This window comes from Cladophialophora immunda, assembly GCF_000835495.1.
Source record: "Cladophialophora immunda strain CBS 83496 unplaced genomic scaffold supercont1.2, whole genome shotgun sequence".
NCBI lineage: Eukaryota > Fungi > Ascomycota > Eurotiomycetes > Chaetothyriales > Herpotrichiellaceae > Cladophialophora > Cladophialophora immunda.
In genome coordinates, this window is record NW_015622542.1 from 7,038,123 (window position 1) to 7,057,246 (window position 19,124).

The window sequence follows — 19,124 nt, forward strand, 5'->3', positions numbered from 1 at the left end:
CATTCTGGTGTGCTAAAAGAACCGCACGGGTTATATACCCATCAAACCATAACCAATGGACCCGACCACTTTTCCCCCTATCGTGATAGGCATTGTTGCTGATGTGTTGCAGAAGGTGAAGCTTTATCACTTGTGAAAGAGGACATTCGATTGTAAGAAAGCCTCGAATCCAAGCTGGAACTATTAAAGTTGACTCTCTGGGGCCGGATCGGGGTTCGGAGAGTATGGATCTTGTTGTCGCAGTTTCACGTTCTCCAAATATGGCTTCTCAGAGGCGGAAATTATCCCCCGTTCCGTGAATATCTCGGATCAATTCGAGAAATGGGAGACCAGTCGGTCGCGGGGAATATCCCTGTCCGGCTCCGCAACATACAATGTCATCCACCAGGGCCCGGGAGAAATGAGTACCCGGAGAGCAAGTCGAACATCCAAGCCATCGGACAAGGCAACTTGGACACTGCTTCACGGGCACCTCGGGTTTATCCCGCTTGGCCCCGGCTGGGATAACATATTTGACAGCTGGCTGGCCCAGCAGCGTAGCTATCAATCTGAAGAAGCTCAATGACGACGGTCAGTAACGTTCTCGATTTTATATGAGTTGTATTGGTATCCACCAAATAACACCTTTTTTATCCTCATTTCCACAGCCTGAGTGAAGGCCACCATGGAACTTATTAGCAGTGGTGAAAACAAAAGCGGCGTTGGTTCTGCTATTCCGGTCAGCGTTGAAAGACAGGCAGAGTGTCAAGACCTCGGCATGCCGCCGAGTCGCACCACAGAGAAGACATCCAGCTTTGAAAATGGCCCAGCACGGGTGCATGATCTCGAACAGCGGGGGATGGGCAAGGTTGCGATCATCATGGGCGCCCTGTGTGTACGTTGACTCAACTCTCTCTGTGTCCTATCAGATCATATCTAACCTACAGCAGCTGTGTGTCTTCCTCGCTGCACTCGACCAAGTACAGCCCACTCCGCTGCGCGTCTGCTGAGCTCCGCTGACGGTAGAATGCCTAGACCATCATTGCCACAGCGCTTCCCGTCATTGCCGGACATTTCCGCTCACCGACGACGTACACTTGGATCGGTAGCGTGTACGATTGCGCTCAGGCAAATGAAGTATTCGCGGCTGACCCAGTCTAGTTATCTACTTGCCACCTCAGCGTCCGCCACAACGTGGGGAAAGCTTAGGTGCGAACTATTCACGAAACAGCCCCGGCCATCTCTAACTTACGTCAGTGATATCTGAGGTAGAAAATCCATCCTTCTGGCAGCCGTCGCTGTTTTCTTCGCCGGCAGCCTGATATGTGGGGCGGCGGTCTCTTCCAGGATGATTATTGTTGGAAGAGCGGTCCAAGGTATTGGGGGAGGAGGCCTGATCACACTCGTGAACCTTTGCGTGTCAGATCTCTTTTCTATGAGAGATCGTCCCAAGTACCTTGGTACTTACAAGACCTCTGTCGACGTATTGTCCTGTTGCTAATTTCATCGACAGGATTCGTGGGAATGGTATGGGCCCTTGCCAGCTCGGTTGGACCAGTGCTTGGAGGCGTCTTCACCCAGAGAGTAAGTTCTACATGGCCGGACTCGATATCTGGACAGTTAGTAACCTTGGATTAGGTTTCGTGGCGATGGTGTTTCTACATCAATCGTACGCCAATCTGCCCTCTGGACTCGGAAGGGACGAGGCTGACAGGCGATAGTGCCCATCACCGGAATTTGTTTTATTGTTCTTCTACTCTACTTGGAGATCCACAACCCACAAACTCCCCTCCTCCAAGGTCTCTTGGCCATCGACTGGATGGGTTGTACGACAAGTATCGGTGGCACAGTCATGTTTCTACTCGGCCTGGAAATCGGTGGCATCACATTTCCCTGGTCGTCACCCACCGTGATATGCCTTCTCGTCTTTGGCTTGGTGACAACTGGAATCTTTATCTTGATCGAGTGGCACATCGCAAAATACCCGATCATACCTCTTCGAATATTCAAACACCGCTCCAACATTGCCGCACTTGGACTGTGCTATATCCACGGATTTGTCTTCATATCAGCCGCGTATTTCCTACCACTCTATTTTCAGGCTACGTTAGGGGTCACACCGGTCCTGTCGGGCGTCTACCTCCTTTTGTTCTCGGTACCTTTATCGATAGACTCTATTGCGACCGGCGCTTGGATCAGTGGCACTGGCAGGTACCTCGAGCCCCTTCGACTCGGAATGATGCTGCTGACAACGGGCATTGGGCTGCTGTACGACCTCCCAGATCACACCTCTTGGCCTAAAATCATCTTCTATGAGTTCATTACCGGCGTCGGGTCTGGTCCAAACTTCCAGGCACCTCTGATCGCTCTTCAGGCTTCAGTGGATCCACAAGATATCTCCATGGCGACCTCGACATTTGTCTTCGTTCGAACACTCGCTGCCTCCATGTCGATCGTGGTGGGGGGCGTCGTCTTTCAAAATACGATGCAGTCACACCTGTCAAGGATCGCGCAACCCAATACCAACATCACATCAATCTTTTCTGGCGCTTCAGCGTTCTCCAACGCCGAAGGTATCAACTCTCTGCCTGATCGCGCGAAGGTAAGCGTTCGGTATGCATATTGGGCTAGTATACGCACCATGTGGGTGTTATTTGTATCAGTCGGTGCTTTTGGCATTTTTGTTAGCATATGGATTTCCTGGAAGCCGCTGAAAAAGCAGCATGAGATGATGAAGACGGGGCTGCAGAGCCTTCAGAAACCGAAGCGTAAGCAAGAGCATGTCACAGAGTCACCTACCTCGGTGGCTGTTAACAGAGAGTACATGTGTACGCAAAACCCTGACTGTTGAGCTGATGAACGAGTGTGAGGATTCATAGAAATCTGAACAAACCTATCAATAGCGAATATTCTAAGCTAGGATATACCACTCACCTCCAGAACGCCACTCTACTCACGGTTAGCCCTCGATGAGAATGCAAGCGATATCTATAGAGAATATAAATCTCCACTCGGAGGTCTCCTCCAAAATCGGACGCAAGAGGTCATGGTATAATACCCCTACCTACCGCCGTAGCGTGTCATGTGTCCGTCGAATATCCGAGCCCCCGAGAGATTGGATACCCCCTGAGAGTCATCCGCAGCAGATCGCCGTCCAGAATCTCCTGTTTCCGGTCCATCATCTCCTCGACATCCCACGATGACCAGATCATCCGTCCTCGGAGGAAGTTTCCCTCGGGTGAAGTAAGCCATACCGCCAAATGGGCAGGTAGATTGACTAGTTGGCCGTTAGATCAGACATATCAGACCTCGTACCTTGTGAGAGCGAAAGAATTATATTGGAGCTAGAACTGAAGGATAGGGTCTTTCTTACTATCTTCTTCTGGTACTCCTGCATTCTTCGCATTCATCTCCGTCTCACAGACTCCAGGGTGCATGCTGACGGCAAAGACGTTGGGATACTCCTCGCACACCGAGTCCGTGAGCCACAGGGCGGCATTCTTAGCTCCAGAGTACGACGACATGCCGTCGTACCTGAGATGCCCGGCAGCCGAGTTTATGCTGATGATGTGGCCGGTCAAGCTCAAGGGAGATCTCATTGAAGACGAAGAAGTGGGCCCGTTTGCGCTGTTATCATTGTCCTCATCGTCCTTTGTCGGCGAAAGGAACTTCAAGTATGCTTGAACCACGTTGAAGTATCCAGCTAAGTTAATCTCCTGATCATTGTGTCTCAGTCAATATCTGGAAGGGAAGAAAGTCCTCTTCACTTACGAACCCGGACCACCATTCCCGGAAGTCAGTGTCGGCAATCAGTCCAAAGTCGGGCAAGTAACCCGCGTTGCTGACGAGGACGTCGACAGTCCCGCCGACCTCTCGCTGGATCGTCTTGAACACGGTTTTGACTAGTTGATTGTTGGACACGTCAAGCACGTGCGTGATGACTTGTAAGTCCGTCATTATGGGGTACGCTTTTCTGTGTCGAGCACTCTCCAATAGCTCCTTTCTGGTTGCTAGAAGAGAGGACTCTGTCCGTCCAACCAGCACAATCGTTGATACGCCGGCAAGAGCGAAGGCAAAGGCGATGGCTTTTCCGATCCCACGTCCACCTCCTGTAATCAGGACGTTCTTCCCAGCCATTGAGAGTTCTGCACGAGACGGATTGATTCGTGGATAAGGATTGTGGTGGTATACATTGGTGAAACTGGGGTTGATTGAGAACGGCATCCTTCGTCTCTCTCTAAGGTGTGTTCTAACAACGGATGGTCTACCAGGTGAGGGCAACTCCGAATGCCGTAGAAGAGAGCAATATTACTATTAAATCGCGGGAGAAACAAGCAGATTTCAAATCTGTGCCTTTCTACATTACATTATTACACTTCGTTGTCCAGAGTCTCGCGCCGAGCCTCTAGAGCCTGTCAGGCTTCGATTCGAGTTGGCGGATCTGATCCGAAGCTGGCGCCGCTCACGTAAAGAAAGCATCTCCTCATCCGGAATGACAGAAAAGAGCCGTTAGTAGCGATACTTTCCGGTCCCTAATTTGTGTCCAATCTCTTGTCGTGATGAAACCTCGAATCTTTGCAGAACATACTCCCAGCGTATTTGTGCGATCACTAAGAACTCTGGGGCAACCGCCTCCTAAACGACTTTATGTAAATTTATCTAATGGTCCAGGGCACGTTCCCATTCCTCATATATATCGTGAGATTATCCAATTCGTGCTTGATCTCAGCCTAAACTTGACCATTACCCAGGTACTCAAATATAGTATAATACCGAAAATCGTAGTGCTCAAACTTAACCTTCTTAATAGCCTTTATAAAATACAACGCGTCCTCAGCGTCAGTGTCGGTGATGCGTTCTGCAGGACTGATGACTCCTGTAAAATTGCTATACACGAAACAAAAGAAAACACGCTGACGAGCTTTAAAGACCCCAGAGAGTCGGAGAACTTCAGAACACCTACGCAGCGTAGTCGATTCACCCGTATCTATCCACTGTCTCTCGGATTGCCCGCTCGACTTTTTGTTCTTTTGTTACATCGGCTCTGACCACCACGCAATGGTGGTACTTGGGCTCCTCAGGTAAGTTAGATATCTCTCTCAAAGGGCGCTTAAACTTCTGCTTTGACCTGAGCAAGTTCTTAGCGAGGACGACGAAACACAGTGCGGCCTCATCGACGATATGATATTTGGAGAATAGAACTAGGATTAATGGGACATGGTTGCAAAACCTCATTTCCATATGCCTCGACTACCTTCCTACCTACTTCACAGATTTCGGTATCCTGGATGTCCACGATCACCACGGCCCTCGCTCCCTCTCCCACGTAGGAAACTGCAATGGCATTCCTTAGGCCACGTGCGCCTCCAGCCACAAAGGCAATGCCTGGAGCGTTGGGACCGTTTCTCCTTTAACAAATGCTGACCACTTCCGCCTGAAACGATAGCGTGGTCAGAATTATTGATGCCGGACGCTAGTGGTGTTGCTGCGATGTCGCCATTTCTCTCAGTGGCTGTGATCTTTCCACTTCGGATCGACGGGCCAGAGAACTGTGTTATATGCTCCGTGTAAGATATTTGGTGACGCGAGGAAAACTGCCTTCTGAATCCGTGGTCGTTTGAGGTAAACCAGTGGTTCATTTAACCACCTAGCGTACGATTCGAGGCAATTGATTTGGCTTGTCACTCGTATCCATCTGACCTGAATGTCGTTGGAAGGCCCCTAACCTCATGGCGTGGAATGCATACGTGCCGGAAGAACTCTGGCCCCGTGGCTTTCTTTGGCGATGTGGTGACGGTCTGATCAACACATCAGTACATTCCTGCATAATTTCTACCCCCATTCGCTGCTCAAGGAGTTCGGGACTCCAAGTCTTTAGGCCATGCAGATGAACCAGTGCCATGGGGCTCTCCTGCGCCAATGCGGAGCCGGAGCCCGATGCACATGAAACGGTTGGCTTTCATGGACTGGAAGTTTGACTCGCGCGATATTCGCGCATCTGGCATACTAACATGACAACCTTGAACCAAGATGGTCAGATCAAAGAGGGCCATTCAAGCGAACAGACATGGGGTTAGAAGAAAGCATTATGAAGACATTTACACAGATTATGCTCACGCTCCAAGAAGATCATATACTTTACGTGTCGCGAATTGATGCTACAAAGACGCTAGAACTTCGCTTCCCTCCTGAGGTCGTTATTACCTTCGAGGCTGAAATGACCTCTGAACCCCCCCTAGATCATTCCTTTTGTTCAAGCTTTACTTCACTCTTTTCCACGTCCGCGGCAAATTTCCCGTCGTGTTTAAGAACGGTCGCAATTTGATCGGTCATCAGATTGTCCACGTTCGGAGCCCAGATACTCAAGATGACAGCAATGCCACTGAACGCGATCGAAACGAAGAAGACTGTCTGAAAGGCCAGCCGATTGCCTTCTTTGTAGGCTCGTTGGGCCACAGAGAGAATGTCTGGGTCCAGGCCCTGGACGCTATCGAAAGCATCCTGGGTCCCAACCGCCAAAGCGGACAAGAGACTTGACAAAGAGCTGACAGGTAGCCCGGCAGCTGTTGCAGCTGGCCCGACAGTAGCGGGAACAGTCTCTGCAAGTCGGTTGTTAAGAACCACCACGTAAATGGTGGAAGCTAACGTCGAGATTCCCGAGCGGATGGATCCAGCGATGCCGACGGCAATACCAATCTCTTTCTGGTCGTTCACACAGATTCCGCAGAGTGTCTGTGCCAGAGACTCCATCCAGCCAATCGCGAAATTCCCTACAATGAGCAGGCCGATGGGCAGCGAGACATTGTCCAAGGTGGCTGCAGCAGTTGCTGTGGAAAGAAAACAAATATCAGCAAGAAGTCGTGTTGGAACAAGGGAAATCTCAAAAGTTTTCGTCTGGGCTTCTTACAAGCAAGCAATGCGCCACCGACGGTGGTGACCGCGATAATTTGGAGTCTCGAGTTGCCAATCGCCTCACATAAAAAGCCTCCTGTCACCTGGCCCAGAGTGAAGGCGCCGCCAACACAGCACTGTAGCCACCCAGCATAGATCGGGTCACCACTGGCATAGAGAACATTGACCATAGAGGGCCACACAATTCCAAAAGCGTAATAGACGCTGGCTCCAATGGCAAGCAAACCGCAGGTGATGTTGAAATCCCGGTTCCTGAAGAGGTGCATGGGCACCAGGGGCTCCTCGAGGTTTGCAAAACACTCCCAAACCACGAAGCCGATGAGTGCCAATGCTCCAATAACGATGGTAGAAATAACGGCTGCCGATTTCCACGGATAGACACTTCCTCCCCACGAAATACCGAGGAGAAAGACTACCATACCGCCAGTGAAGAGGACTGTCCCGATGTAGTCGAAGTTCCGGACGAAAGCAGCTCGAGTCGCGCTCTTGTGTTTCATCTCAAAGGTTGGCGGGTGATAGAAGAAGAAATACGCCACGAAGGCGAGTCCGTCGAAGATGATCATGAGATAGTAACACCATCGCCAGTTTGCATTGACAACGAGGCTATTGGCGATAGCAGGAGCCAGGCCCGAGAAAGGGATGACCCAAAGATAGGCATATGAAGTCCCAATAAAGCGATATTTCATAGGCACTAGCTCGCCGGTGAGGAAGGAGAAGGATAGTGCGGTCGAAGCCGCCACGCCAACGATAGTGGTACCGCCAATGAGAGTGGGAACGTTCCTTGCCGTTGCACAGACAATAGCTCCAATGCAACCAAGAGCTTGCCCGCCAGTGAAGAACCATCGCCGGCCAAACAGGTCAGATAGACGTCCGACTAGAGTGAGGCCGACAGCCAGGCCTAGCGGGAACACCAGAGGTACCCAGGTAATGTTGGGGTCAGGTCCAATGTCGGCGTTGATATAGCTGAGAATAGGCGCCGCGAGGGCAAAGCCACCCACACTACCCATCAGACTCAGCCCTATTGCAGCCATGGAGCCGAGAAAATAGGGGCTGTAGAAATATCCCTTGGGGACATTGCTGGTCTCAGCATCGAAGCCGGTGATGGGCTCGTTGGCACCAAACACGGGCGCGTGGTGCTCATCGTGGGTGGCAACGATGTTCACGTCGTTGGATTTGGTACTCATCGTGGACACAGATAAATTTGATCGTCGGCAGACAAGGAGAGATTCCAGACGAACAAGCGAGACTTGCTAGTGTCAAGATCGACTTGTGAGGAAGACGGTAGTATATACCTACCAGAATCTGGGGCAAATGGTCAGTCCTTAGCTACGCGCTCCCCGTTGAGTGCTAGTCTTGCGTTTGAGCCTGTGTCAGAAAGCCATTGTCAGTATCTAGATGAGGAGGCGTGTGTTCACGTCCTCCACCTCATCATAAGTTCTTGTGAAGACGGATAGACCGGGAATGAGACAATGAGCGAGGAGCCACGGGGAAGCCCAAGCTGAAGTGAGTATGTATGTGTTGATGAAATTCTCAACACACCAGTGCTCAGGCTGTGGAGCTTCTTGTCTCCACATACGAAGGCCAGATGACCAATGGAATAGAATCACATCACCAATCCCCGGAATTAGAAGCAGCAAGACTCGCGAGGATAATAGACGTGCTCGGGGCTCCACGGGGAATGACTTTGGGGGTCTATTAAGCATTCGCCACTCCTAAGCTGCACAAAATCTAGGCTTGTGTTGGCCATGTGGGAGCACTCCAGGAGCTGCCTCCTTTGTTGGGAGTCAGAAGGGCCTGACTCGAGAGGAGCATTTTACATGGAGATCGTAGCTCGTCTCCAGAATGTCCACCTTCAGTCTTGATCGCCGCTGAGATTGGAAGCCTCGTCGAATTGTCCCCCTCGCTAACACTGCTCGTCCACCATTGCCGAGATACCTAAGCAGCCCCTAAACTCCGTTCAGTTTAGGCACCTGACTTCAATTCCCTACCCTTGATGGCTCCTTCTCCGATTCTCCCCCGCAATGCGGGAAACGACCATCTGAAACCGAAGTGAGAGACTCTAGTCCTACGAGCGCAAACGCCGACAACATCAGCACACCCACGAGATCCTTTCGTTACGCGACGAACTCCTTCCTCCCCTCAGATATTCCAGTATACCACTAGTGACAAGCAGCCAACATGGTCGCCGCTGTGAGGCAGCAAAAAAGCACGTCAGAGTCATCTGACTCGAGTAGGTAAGCGAGCGATGGGAGAGCCCTCGACCGGTGCTACATACCTCCTGCGACCGGATACGCGAAACTCATCATGGCATACTAGGAGGCAGCGTAATTGTGTCGCACAGAAGGCATACCGACAACGGAAAACACTCTATCTTAGGCAGCTGGAGCAGAAACTCGAAAGCGCATCCAAATCGGAGTTTGACCGCTGCAAAGAGTTGGAGGAGAGCAATGCACTCTACCGGGACCAACTCCTCAACGCATACAAGAAACTAGAAAGCACACGGATTAGTCTTGAGGGCGTCCTTGACTCTGTGGCATTCGCCCTGGGAATGCAGGTATGTTGTCGTCTGATAAGAATCCACGGCGAAAGCAGAAGGTAGCTAATTCAATTTGACTGTATAACAGACGAGGAGGAAGAGATCACAGAATCAAGAAGATATGGATACTGACACACAAAGACCCCATGGTCAAGAAACGGTTGTGTATGATCAACTTGCTCGATCAGAACTCGAAGAGTCACAAATTGTTGAAGCCAAGACTCCCTTGGACATCGCCTTCGACGGTGAAGACCAGGGCCAAGCCGCGCCGCAGAACTCCTCAGTGGCCGTGTCTGATCTCAGACCCCATAACGCTCACGATCCATTTGATGATGTGTTCTCTTCTACTGAAGCTTTCGAGTCTCTAAGCCAGGATCCCGTGGCAATCAGCCTCTTCGATGTCGAGCAACCATCGCTTCCCCAGGTCGAGCTGCAAGAAAAGGAGACCGAACCCCACGAGATATCGTCTTCCATGGATGTAAGCGAGATGGCACTATTCACAAGCCAGCCAAACATCTTTGGGCCCCGGGTGTCACTTGATCTCCCTTTTGATATCACCCAGATGGGTTACCGCAGGTTCAAAGACATGCAAGATAGCGGCCCGATCCTGCGCGACGAACATGGCAACCAGGTCCGCACGACCAATTCGCCTTTCTCCGACCATCTCAGTCTAGTTGAGCATCTGCTCGGTCAAAAATGGCAGAAGCTTGCGCCATGTCGAGACCGTGAGCCTCGGAGGTATGTATTTTATCACTCAAAGCCGGCTCAATAAGATTCTTGTCAACTGACGATTACTCTTCCATCTCCTACAGTCTCCAAAACGCCGTCTCGTTCATGATCTCAACATTTACATGTCTATCGTGGCAGACAATGACCACTTTTCTGGCACACACCCAGGCACATAAATCCGTCGTCCACGTCACCTCCTGGCACCTCAACCCAGATCCGCAAATCTACTCCAAGATCGATCCATGGTACCGAGCAACCCAGATTCAGCTTTCGGTTCCGCATCCCGTAGTCATTGACTGGGTTCCGTTCCCACCGCTACGTGACCGGCTTATCATCTTCCACTCATCCAACCCTCGACTCGACGAAATCATCTGCGAGATTGCCGACTGCTATGCAGCCGAGGTGGATCTGTCGAAATTGGTCGTCGGCGCCAATCCCTGTCTTGCTTTTCTACGGGTCTTCGATACTATCACGGCCATATCCAATGACGAAAGCACCAATTCCGCCCCAAACGAACCGAACGACACGACTTTGCCCGCCCCGAGCATCGCGGCCCTCTTCAGCAATAAGCATCTAGCCCTCCAGACATTCCACCTACTCAGGATGGATCGGGGACAAGGACTTCTGAAACTCGATCCCACCTTCTTTGAACGACATCCTGAGCTCTATGATAATCGTGCTGAGTTGCTTATAGCCCGAGGCATCGCCATCAGACCTCCGCTGTCTGCTGGCGCACGGGCCATGACTCCAATCCCAAAGGCCCTGGACCCAAAGACACTGACAAAATATATTGAGATGGCGAAGTGGGCTTACGATCTCTCTATTTCAGATGATGGAATCAAAGTCTAAGGGGTGAAAGAAATGTTTACAAACGGTATAACTAGTTTTTCCGACCATAATTGAGTGCCTCCGCCTAAGATCAATATACTATCTCAAAGCTAGAGGAAGAAGTAATATAACTACTTTAAACTATAGATCTAGCTTTCGTACGTAGATAGAAATACTTAGGGGAGAAAAGGGCATAGGTCCGTTAGGTTACGACTAGAAATCGATGGGATTTAGGGGGTTTCTTTATCCCTCCCTATCCAGAGCTCTAGTCTAATCCGGCAATTAAGGCATAGAATACTTGTAGGTTCTGGCGACGGCGCTGAAGCCCACACAAAGGGGCGCCGGTACGCTTGCGGTCGGTGGATCACCTAACCGCGTCACGAACCGTGTGTGCTGATCTGTTGCTAAAGAGACACTAGTGAATGTTCAAGGCAGTGCGCTTCACTCTCTACAGCTTAATGACCGCAAAATCGACAATCAGTGAACCCCAAAGCATCCTCTGTCTCTAAGCCTATATGCTATTTGTGCGCTGCCATATTTTTAATCACAAAGTCCGGAAAATGGGGGATGACGGACCCCATTTCTGGTGCCTCGAGGATCGCAACCTTGGCGGGGACCCTATTTGGGCACCTTGTAGGAGCCTTCTCCAGGGCCTTCTGCTGACGTAGCAAAACGTGCTATTCGCCATCACAAAGTCCCACCATTATGGTGAATTCCGCAACTGCTACGTTACCTAAAATCGCGGCATAGCTTACCTACCGCCTCGACCGCATTTGCACATTTTTTCTACCCATCAACATCAACAGAGATGCTCCTACCCCTTCTACCTCGATCACAGTGCCCACCAATATATCTTTCCTAGCATCCGAATCTCCTTTCTTTGTCATAGGAATCTAAACTCAGAGGCAATGACATAAAGCTATTGTCAGGAACGTACGTGCTCTATGTGAACAGACTCGGGTCCAGCTGGACATTGGGCGACCAGAGCGCGTCTTTATCGATCATCACCAGGTGATCTTGGTGGGCGTTGGCTTGGTGAAAGGCCAATACACTTAACGTGGGTGTATAGCGAGCGACACAGCATAGCCAGCGACACACTTTCCCACTACTATACGATAATTTAATTAAATTATACTATTACCCTAAGATAAATAGACTTAATCTACTAGGAATTATATATATTAGGTATTTCTTCATCCTCTTAATATATACGTACATTATACCTAGGCTACGATAGGTTGAACCTAGGAGAAGGCTCAGTTCTGGCGAACCAGCGCTAAGACTAACGCCAGGAAATACTACCTCCTAATTAGTCAAGATTTACCTATATAATATATAGGTAAAATACTACCTCCTAATTAGCTAAGATATATATGGTATAAGGGATATAGAACCCTAATAGCTAAGATACCATACGTAAGGGAAGATAAGGAGTTAGAATAAGTATATAGGGGAAGGTAAGAGACTAGAATAAGTATATAAGGAAGAAGTAAGGAGGTAAGGATACTAGTTACCTCCTTATAATACGTTAGAGAATATAAGGAGAAAGGGAGAATAACTATTCCTTCCTTCTCTCTCCTTAGATTTATTCTTCTTATTATTAAGTTAATTAGTTAGTTATAGAACTCTTTCTAAACTCTTATATTAGGATAAATCTTCTATTTCTTATACCTTCTCTATATATATTAATAATAAAAATAGATTTATTATCTATATTAAGTCTAACTCTACCTCTAGAGTAGATAGCGTAGTTATATTAGATAGTGAACTAGGGCGAGGCTTCTAGCCATAGGCGCCAACTCGTACGGCGGTAGGTAACAGGCGCGTTCACATCTTGTAAAGTAGTTGATTAATTATGTTATTATCTCTCTATCTAGACAAATAATAAAAGAAAAGACTACTAAGCTAAAGCGGTACCCTTAAACTAACTAATTAAAGAGTAGTAACGTCTATCTATATAATATATAGCTAAAAGTTAACTAATTACCTTACTTACTTACCTTATATCTTAAGTTCTCTCTAAACCTTTCCTATTATATCCCTCCTATTATTACTTACTTTCTTAATAACCTTACTTAAGTCTCCTAACTAGCTTTACTAGCTCTCCTAGAATTATTAATTCTTCTTTATACCCTTTAAAGTCTCCATAAAATTATCTAGCTATCTCGAATTTAATTCCTTTAAGCTTATATTCGCGAGAGTTAATGCCTACCTACTTTACTTTAGGTAGCGCTTAACTATCTAGTAGATCTTTAAGGAGATTAGGAAGCGATCTTTAATATTAACCTAAATAGTAGATAACGTAGTCTATAAACGTACCTTCTCGTAGATATTAGCGTTAATAACCGTAAGAGCGTTCTTAATTACCTAAAGTCTATAGCTACTTTTATCTTATTAATAGTTAGATATTAACTTAATATTTTACGATAGGATACTAAAAATACACTTCTTTAATTACTAAACGAAAATATCTAACGTTAGCTTATTACTATTTAACTAACCGAATTAAGAGTTAATAATAAAGTATAACTATATTATTCTATTCACTATAAAAATAAACTAGTAGTTTTTAGTACTTATTAAGTTATTATTAATAATAATAAGTCGCCTAGAGAGATTATTAATGTCTCCTTAAGCCTTAAAATCTACTAAATTATTTACTTATTAATATTAATTAATCTAAAAAAGAAATACTAAACTTACGATAATAGAGTACTTTATATAAGATTCTTTTCGAGAGATAATAATTCTAGTATTAATAAAGGAACTACTAATCTATCTATTATAACTAGGACTTTAGAGCGCACTCTAAAGAGCTCTATTTAAGATATTAATAGTCTTATAGTTAGGATACCTAAGTAAGATCTAGTAGCTCTAAGTCTTAAGTTCTTCCTTCTATCGCTTAATTAGTTATATTAGGCTCTTTATTAGATCCTTATATTAAACTATAATTCTTTCTAATCCTTCTAGATATATAGCGACTCCTTTTTTAACTATATATAGATAGATAGATATTATAATGGGAAAGGTTTGGAGAGGACCTAAGATATAAGGCGAGCGAGTAAGGTAATTAGTTAACTTTTAGCTATACATTATATAGATAGACGTTACTACTCTCTAATTAGTCAGTTTAAGGGTACCACTTTAGCTTAGTAGTCTTTTCTTTTATTATTCGCCTAGGTAGATAGAGAGATAATAAAAAAATAATTAATTAACTACTTAATAAGATATAAACGTACCTATTACCTACTGCTGTACGAGTTAGCGCCTATAGCTAGAAGCCTTACCCTAGTTCATTAGTGCCTCTAATAAGAACCTAATACTATAATGGGAAAGGTTTGGAGAGGACCTGAGATACAAGGTGAGTAGGTAAGGTATCAAGGATACCTTATTGAAGATAGGCAGTACTCAGCGATAGGTAGATTCCGTAGTAATAAGTATCCTTCTACACCTATAGTAACATAAACTCATAGTATAAGGAGAGGATGCTTCTTAGATGCGAGAAGCATACTTTTCTTATGCGGGCTATATACGGCCTAAAGTAGCTTAGCGCGGTCCGGCTTAGCGCGATCTTAATTATGCCTGGCTTCTAGGTCCCGTTTATGATATTACCCCCCCCTTTTAGCTTCTCGTCCCCGAGAGGCCCGTATAGGTAGTATTTCCCTCTTACTTAGTGAGGCTTACGTACGAGTAGCTTACGTCCTATATGCGCTACTTATCCACCGCCTAAATGTATCGTCTAAATGGTGCGTATGCACCCTATGTAAATGCATTGTGTGAATGCGCTATTAAATGTACCTATTAGGTGTGTGCGTGAATGTGCTATATGAACTATTATATAAATCGCTATGTGAATGACTATTATGCCTATTGAGCGTGAATCGCTATTAAGCCCTATTGAACGCGTATATAAATGCGTAACGTGAATGCGTAGCGTTAATGCGTCATAATAATAGTATAGTTATAAATAGCCTTATTATATCCTAATGCGGTCGCCTCTTACGCCTAGGTATATAGATACCACTTCTTCTCCCTTAGTTTATCTCTTTCTTCCTTTTTACTAGTCTTACGTAATATTCTAACGTTAGTAGTATCTATCGTATACTAGTCGTGTATTAATTACTTTATAGATAAATACTATCAATTTCCGTCCTAGTAGCACCACCTTAGGTATAGGTAGCTAACCTCCTTATCGCCCTAGCGGCCCTTATAAGTAGTTTATACTTATTATATGCGTTTCGTAACTAACTTATATACTTAGCTCCCCCCTAAACTCCCTCTAAGGTATCTTAGCGTTCGTCCCGAGAGAAGCTACCTTACTAGCGTTATCTACGCGCGCTCCGCACTAGTCGCGGTTATCTAACTAGCTAGCGTATCGCATACGATACGCGTACTACTAAGGGCTATATCCGCTACGATCGTTACGAGCGTAGTAATCGTACTAGTCCTAAGGGTTATATTCCTATAAGTATTATACTATTATACGCATCTCTATAAGCTTATCGTATACTTATCGCATTAGGTTCCTCTATCCTATGTAGCCGCTACTAACTGTCTTCTTACTTATAATTAGATAATTATAGATAGCGATCCAGACGCGCCCGCTATCGTGGCCGTCTAGGACGAAGCCTCTACGCTATCTAGGCGTATACAAAACGCATTAAAGGCGTCTACGAGACGTAACCTTATCTCTAGTTCTAGTGCCTCTACTACCTCCCCCTCTACTACCGCCCCCACTGACCGCACCGCTAATATCCTTAGTGGTATCCTTAAAGCCTTACGCTTTATAGCTAAGGCCTATACGGTTATTATAAGTAGCGTATACTCCTCACCTACGTTCCGCACTAACTTATATAGAATCAATTGAATCCCCCGGTCTAGTTTAATAAGGTAGATAGTAGTTATAGGTCGGACCTAGACCTACTATCTAATCCTCCTAAGAGTAACGACGACGAGTAGCGTATAGTCTATATACGTCTCTCTAGCGTATCGCCTATATAGCGGTTATATATTTTTCCTAATGTATCGCCTATATAGTAGGTGTATATCCTCCTAGTGTAGCATTACCCTTAGGTAGTGCGCGCTATATGCGCCTACGGCTTATAGCCTAGTGATGGTTAAGACACTATGGCGTCGTATACGTTTCGCGTACCTAGCCTTAGGCTAAATGCAAATCCCTTTGCTTATCTTCCTATTCCTACTTTCCTTCTATAGTTAGTGATCGCCTCGCGTACGTTTCTTAGGTCTATCGCTAGTTACTATAAGTCGTCTACCTCTCCGAATCCCTTCTAGTGAACGTAGAACTTAGTTTGGCTATACTAGCGACGCTCCCCTAGCACCTCTTATACTTCCCATTCTTCCTTACCTTTAATATTAATAGGTTTAGATATATTAACGCTAGGACGCGCGTAATACGCCTATAATAAGGAGATATAGAACGTATAGTAGAGCCTCCTATACTTCTTTAGTAGCTTTAGTGTATATATATTAGCGCTATATTTATCTATAATCTTAAAAAGTCCTAGGAACTAGTTAGCGAGCTTTTTACTAGTGCGGAGAGTTCTAATGTTTCGGGTAGAAATAAGAACTTAATTATTGATATTAAAGGAGATACTTATCCTCTTCTTATCGTAGTTTTTTCGTATACGAGTCTTACTAATCTCGTATATCTCCTCCACTATAGTAAGTGATTCTATAAGGGTAATAGCTCTTTCCTTAGCTATAACGTTTACTAGCTACTATATAAGCTCCTTACGGTTAACGTTTATACGTAACGTAGGTAAGAATAATAAGACTAGATTAAACGGTATCTTCCCTATAGAGGCATTAGGCGCTATATTAATTATATACTTAGCGTTAGCGAGTAGCTCCACCTAATCTAATTACTAGTAGTTAACGTAGTATTAGAGGTAGTACTCTAGAGTCTAATTTATCCGTTTAGTCTATCTATCGGTCTATAGATAAAATATAGTTAAGAATAGCCTATAAGTCATAAGGTAGGAGTATAGAGTACCCTAGTATAAAGACGTAAACGTTATACCCTAATTAGATATAATTAACTTCGGTACCCTAAACCTTATAACTATCTTCTCTAGGACTAACTAACCTATCTATAGAGTATCGATAGTACTAAGATATAGAGTTAAGGAAACTATCTTCGAGAATCGATTAATAATAACGAGTATCGAATTATATGCGTTTCGCCTATATATTAATGATAATAGTCCTATAATAAAGTCTATTACGATATCTTACTATAGCCTATCTAGCCCTAAGAGGGGTTCTAAATAACTGTACGGCCGATAATAAGGTACTTTTATACGCTAGTAGATGTCGTAGGAGCTAATATATTTATATATATCGCGCCTAATATACGACCACTAGTAGTATCGTATGATAGTCATATACGTCTAAGTCTAACCGAAATATCCACCCTACTATAGGTTGTCATAATTTACTCTTAGTATCTCGTATCGCGTAGTAGGATCCCGTAGTATATATATATAGTCGTCTCTTTATACGAGATCCGCATAATCTACGCTCTATATTCCTCTAAATATTCCACTAAGGATTTAGCTATTAGAGGTAGTAGCCTATTACTTCTCCTAATACTAGGGGTCTAGTACCTAAAGTTACTTTAGGCGAGTTACTAGCGACTCGTAGCGTTCTTACTCTAGAGCCTTTTACTCTTCGCTAATTCCTAGTGTAACTCCTTATTCTTTAGGTAGGGGGGTAACGACGCTATAGACGCTCTTTCCTCCTACTTTATGCTCTTAGATTACTAAATGCGTTAGAATACCTATAATAAGGCTATCTCTAACTCGTATACTACTAGCGTATAGTTCGTATTCTTCTAATATCCGCTTCTTTAGTAGTTCTACTAGGATATTCTTAGTTAGTAACTTATCCGGCCCTATATAGTCTAGTTAACGAGAGAGCCTATCTACTAAGTTATCCTTTCCCCGTCACTACTAAATAACGAAGTTATACGCTACTAGTACCTCTACTTAGCGTATCTATTATCTATTTAAGACCTTTATCTCTATGAAACTCTTTAAAGCTTCGTAGTTAGTGAGGATAATTATACTAGTTATAGGCGACTTAAGGTAGTATCTCTATACTATAAAAGCCTTAATGATTACTAGTATTTCTCTATTATCTATATAGTAGTTCCATTCTATAGGAATTATTTTCCTTGAAAAGAATACTACTAGTCTTTAGAGCGTACACCCTACCTACGTTTCGTATACTTAGGTTAGTATACCCCCAATTACTCCTCCTAAAGCGTTAATCTTAACTTAATATTATTAATTAGGCTTATAATATACTAATATTAGCGTACTTATAAAGTAGTCCTTAAGCGTACGAAACGCTTACGTAGTAATAGTAGTCTATTTAAAGGGGCCTACCTTTTTCCCTACTACTATTCCCGTAAGGAGATTAGTAATCGAAGCTATAACTTTCGAGTACTTATAGACGAAGCTCTAATAAAAGTTAGTAAAGTCTAGAAAGACCTAGACCTTACGGAATAATATAGGAGTCGGTTACTCCTTAATAGTACTTACTCTATTAGGATCTATCGATACGCCTATGACTCTAACGCAGTAACTAAGGAAGTCAACTTTAGAGACTCTAAATGTATACTTTAATAGTTTTATATATAAACGATACTTAATTAGGCGCTTAAGTATAAGTTATATATACTTCTTATACTCTTCTTCACTACCGCTAAATATAAGTATATTATCTATATATATAACGTAAATATTATCTAATAGTCCCTATAGTGCCTTATTAATATATAATTAGAATAATGCTAGAGTATTTATTAACCTAAATAGCATTACTAGATACTTAAAGTAGTTATATTACGTACGAAACGTAGTCTTCTAGCGGTCTTCTTCAGTAATTTAGATTTAATAATATATATCTCTAAGATTAAGTTTAGTGAAAATCTTTACTTTACTTAAGTAATCTAGAACCTTAGGAATTAAAGGTAGAGAGTAACGGTTCTTCTAGGTGACCTATCCAAAATGTGGTTCATTATCCTACCCAGACTAATGATTGCTCCCCATACAAAATGTATGGAGACCCTAACCCTAGTCTTGGCGGGTTAATTTCAGGATAATGATTGACTTCT

The 19,124-nt window shown here is 44.8% G+C and overlaps 4 protein-coding genes across 4 annotated transcripts; 2 read left to right on the top strand and 2 right to left on the bottom strand.

Moving 5' to 3' along the window:
* Positions 1-664: 664 nt before the first annotated feature.
* PV07_04616 (uncharacterized protein) lies at positions 665-2,830 on the top strand (the record flags this gene model as incomplete). The annotated part of the gene is made up of 8 exons (XM_016391439.1): positions 665-874; positions 930-959; positions 1,015-1,091; positions 1,141-1,188; positions 1,252-1,439; positions 1,493-1,563; positions 1,618-1,648; positions 1,701-2,830. 8 exons carry the CDS (start codon positions 665-667, stop codon positions 2,828-2,830), a joined length of 1,785 nt encoding a protein of 594 aa, XP_016253341.1.
* Positions 2,831-3,059: 229 nt separating this feature from the next.
* On the bottom strand, positions 3,060-4,116 carry PV07_04617 (uncharacterized protein; the record flags this gene model as incomplete). The annotated part of the gene is made up of 4 exons (XM_016391440.1): positions 3,060-3,256; positions 3,353-3,573; positions 3,649-3,695; positions 3,751-4,116. 4 exons carry the CDS (start codon positions 4,114-4,116, stop codon positions 3,060-3,062), a joined length of 831 nt encoding a protein of 276 aa, XP_016253342.1.
* A 2,098-nt stretch (positions 4,117-6,214) lies between these two features.
* PV07_04618 (uncharacterized protein) lies at positions 6,215-8,075 on the bottom strand (the record flags this gene model as incomplete). Its single annotated transcript, XM_016391441.1, has 2 exons — positions 6,215-6,806; positions 6,887-8,075. The coding sequence occupies 2 exons, from the start codon at positions 8,073-8,075 to the stop codon at positions 6,220-6,222; spliced, it is 1,776 nt and encodes a 591-aa protein (XP_016253343.1). The 3' UTR covers positions 6,215-6,219.
* A 1,061-nt stretch (positions 8,076-9,136) lies between these two features.
* Positions 9,137-11,005, top strand: PV07_04619 (uncharacterized protein; the record flags this gene model as incomplete). Its single annotated transcript, XM_016391442.1, has 3 exons — positions 9,137-9,445; positions 9,516-10,165; positions 10,240-11,005. The coding sequence occupies 3 exons, from the start codon at positions 9,137-9,139 to the stop codon at positions 11,003-11,005; spliced, it is 1,725 nt and encodes a 574-aa protein (XP_016253344.1).
* Positions 11,006-19,124: the final 8,119 nt, after the last annotated feature.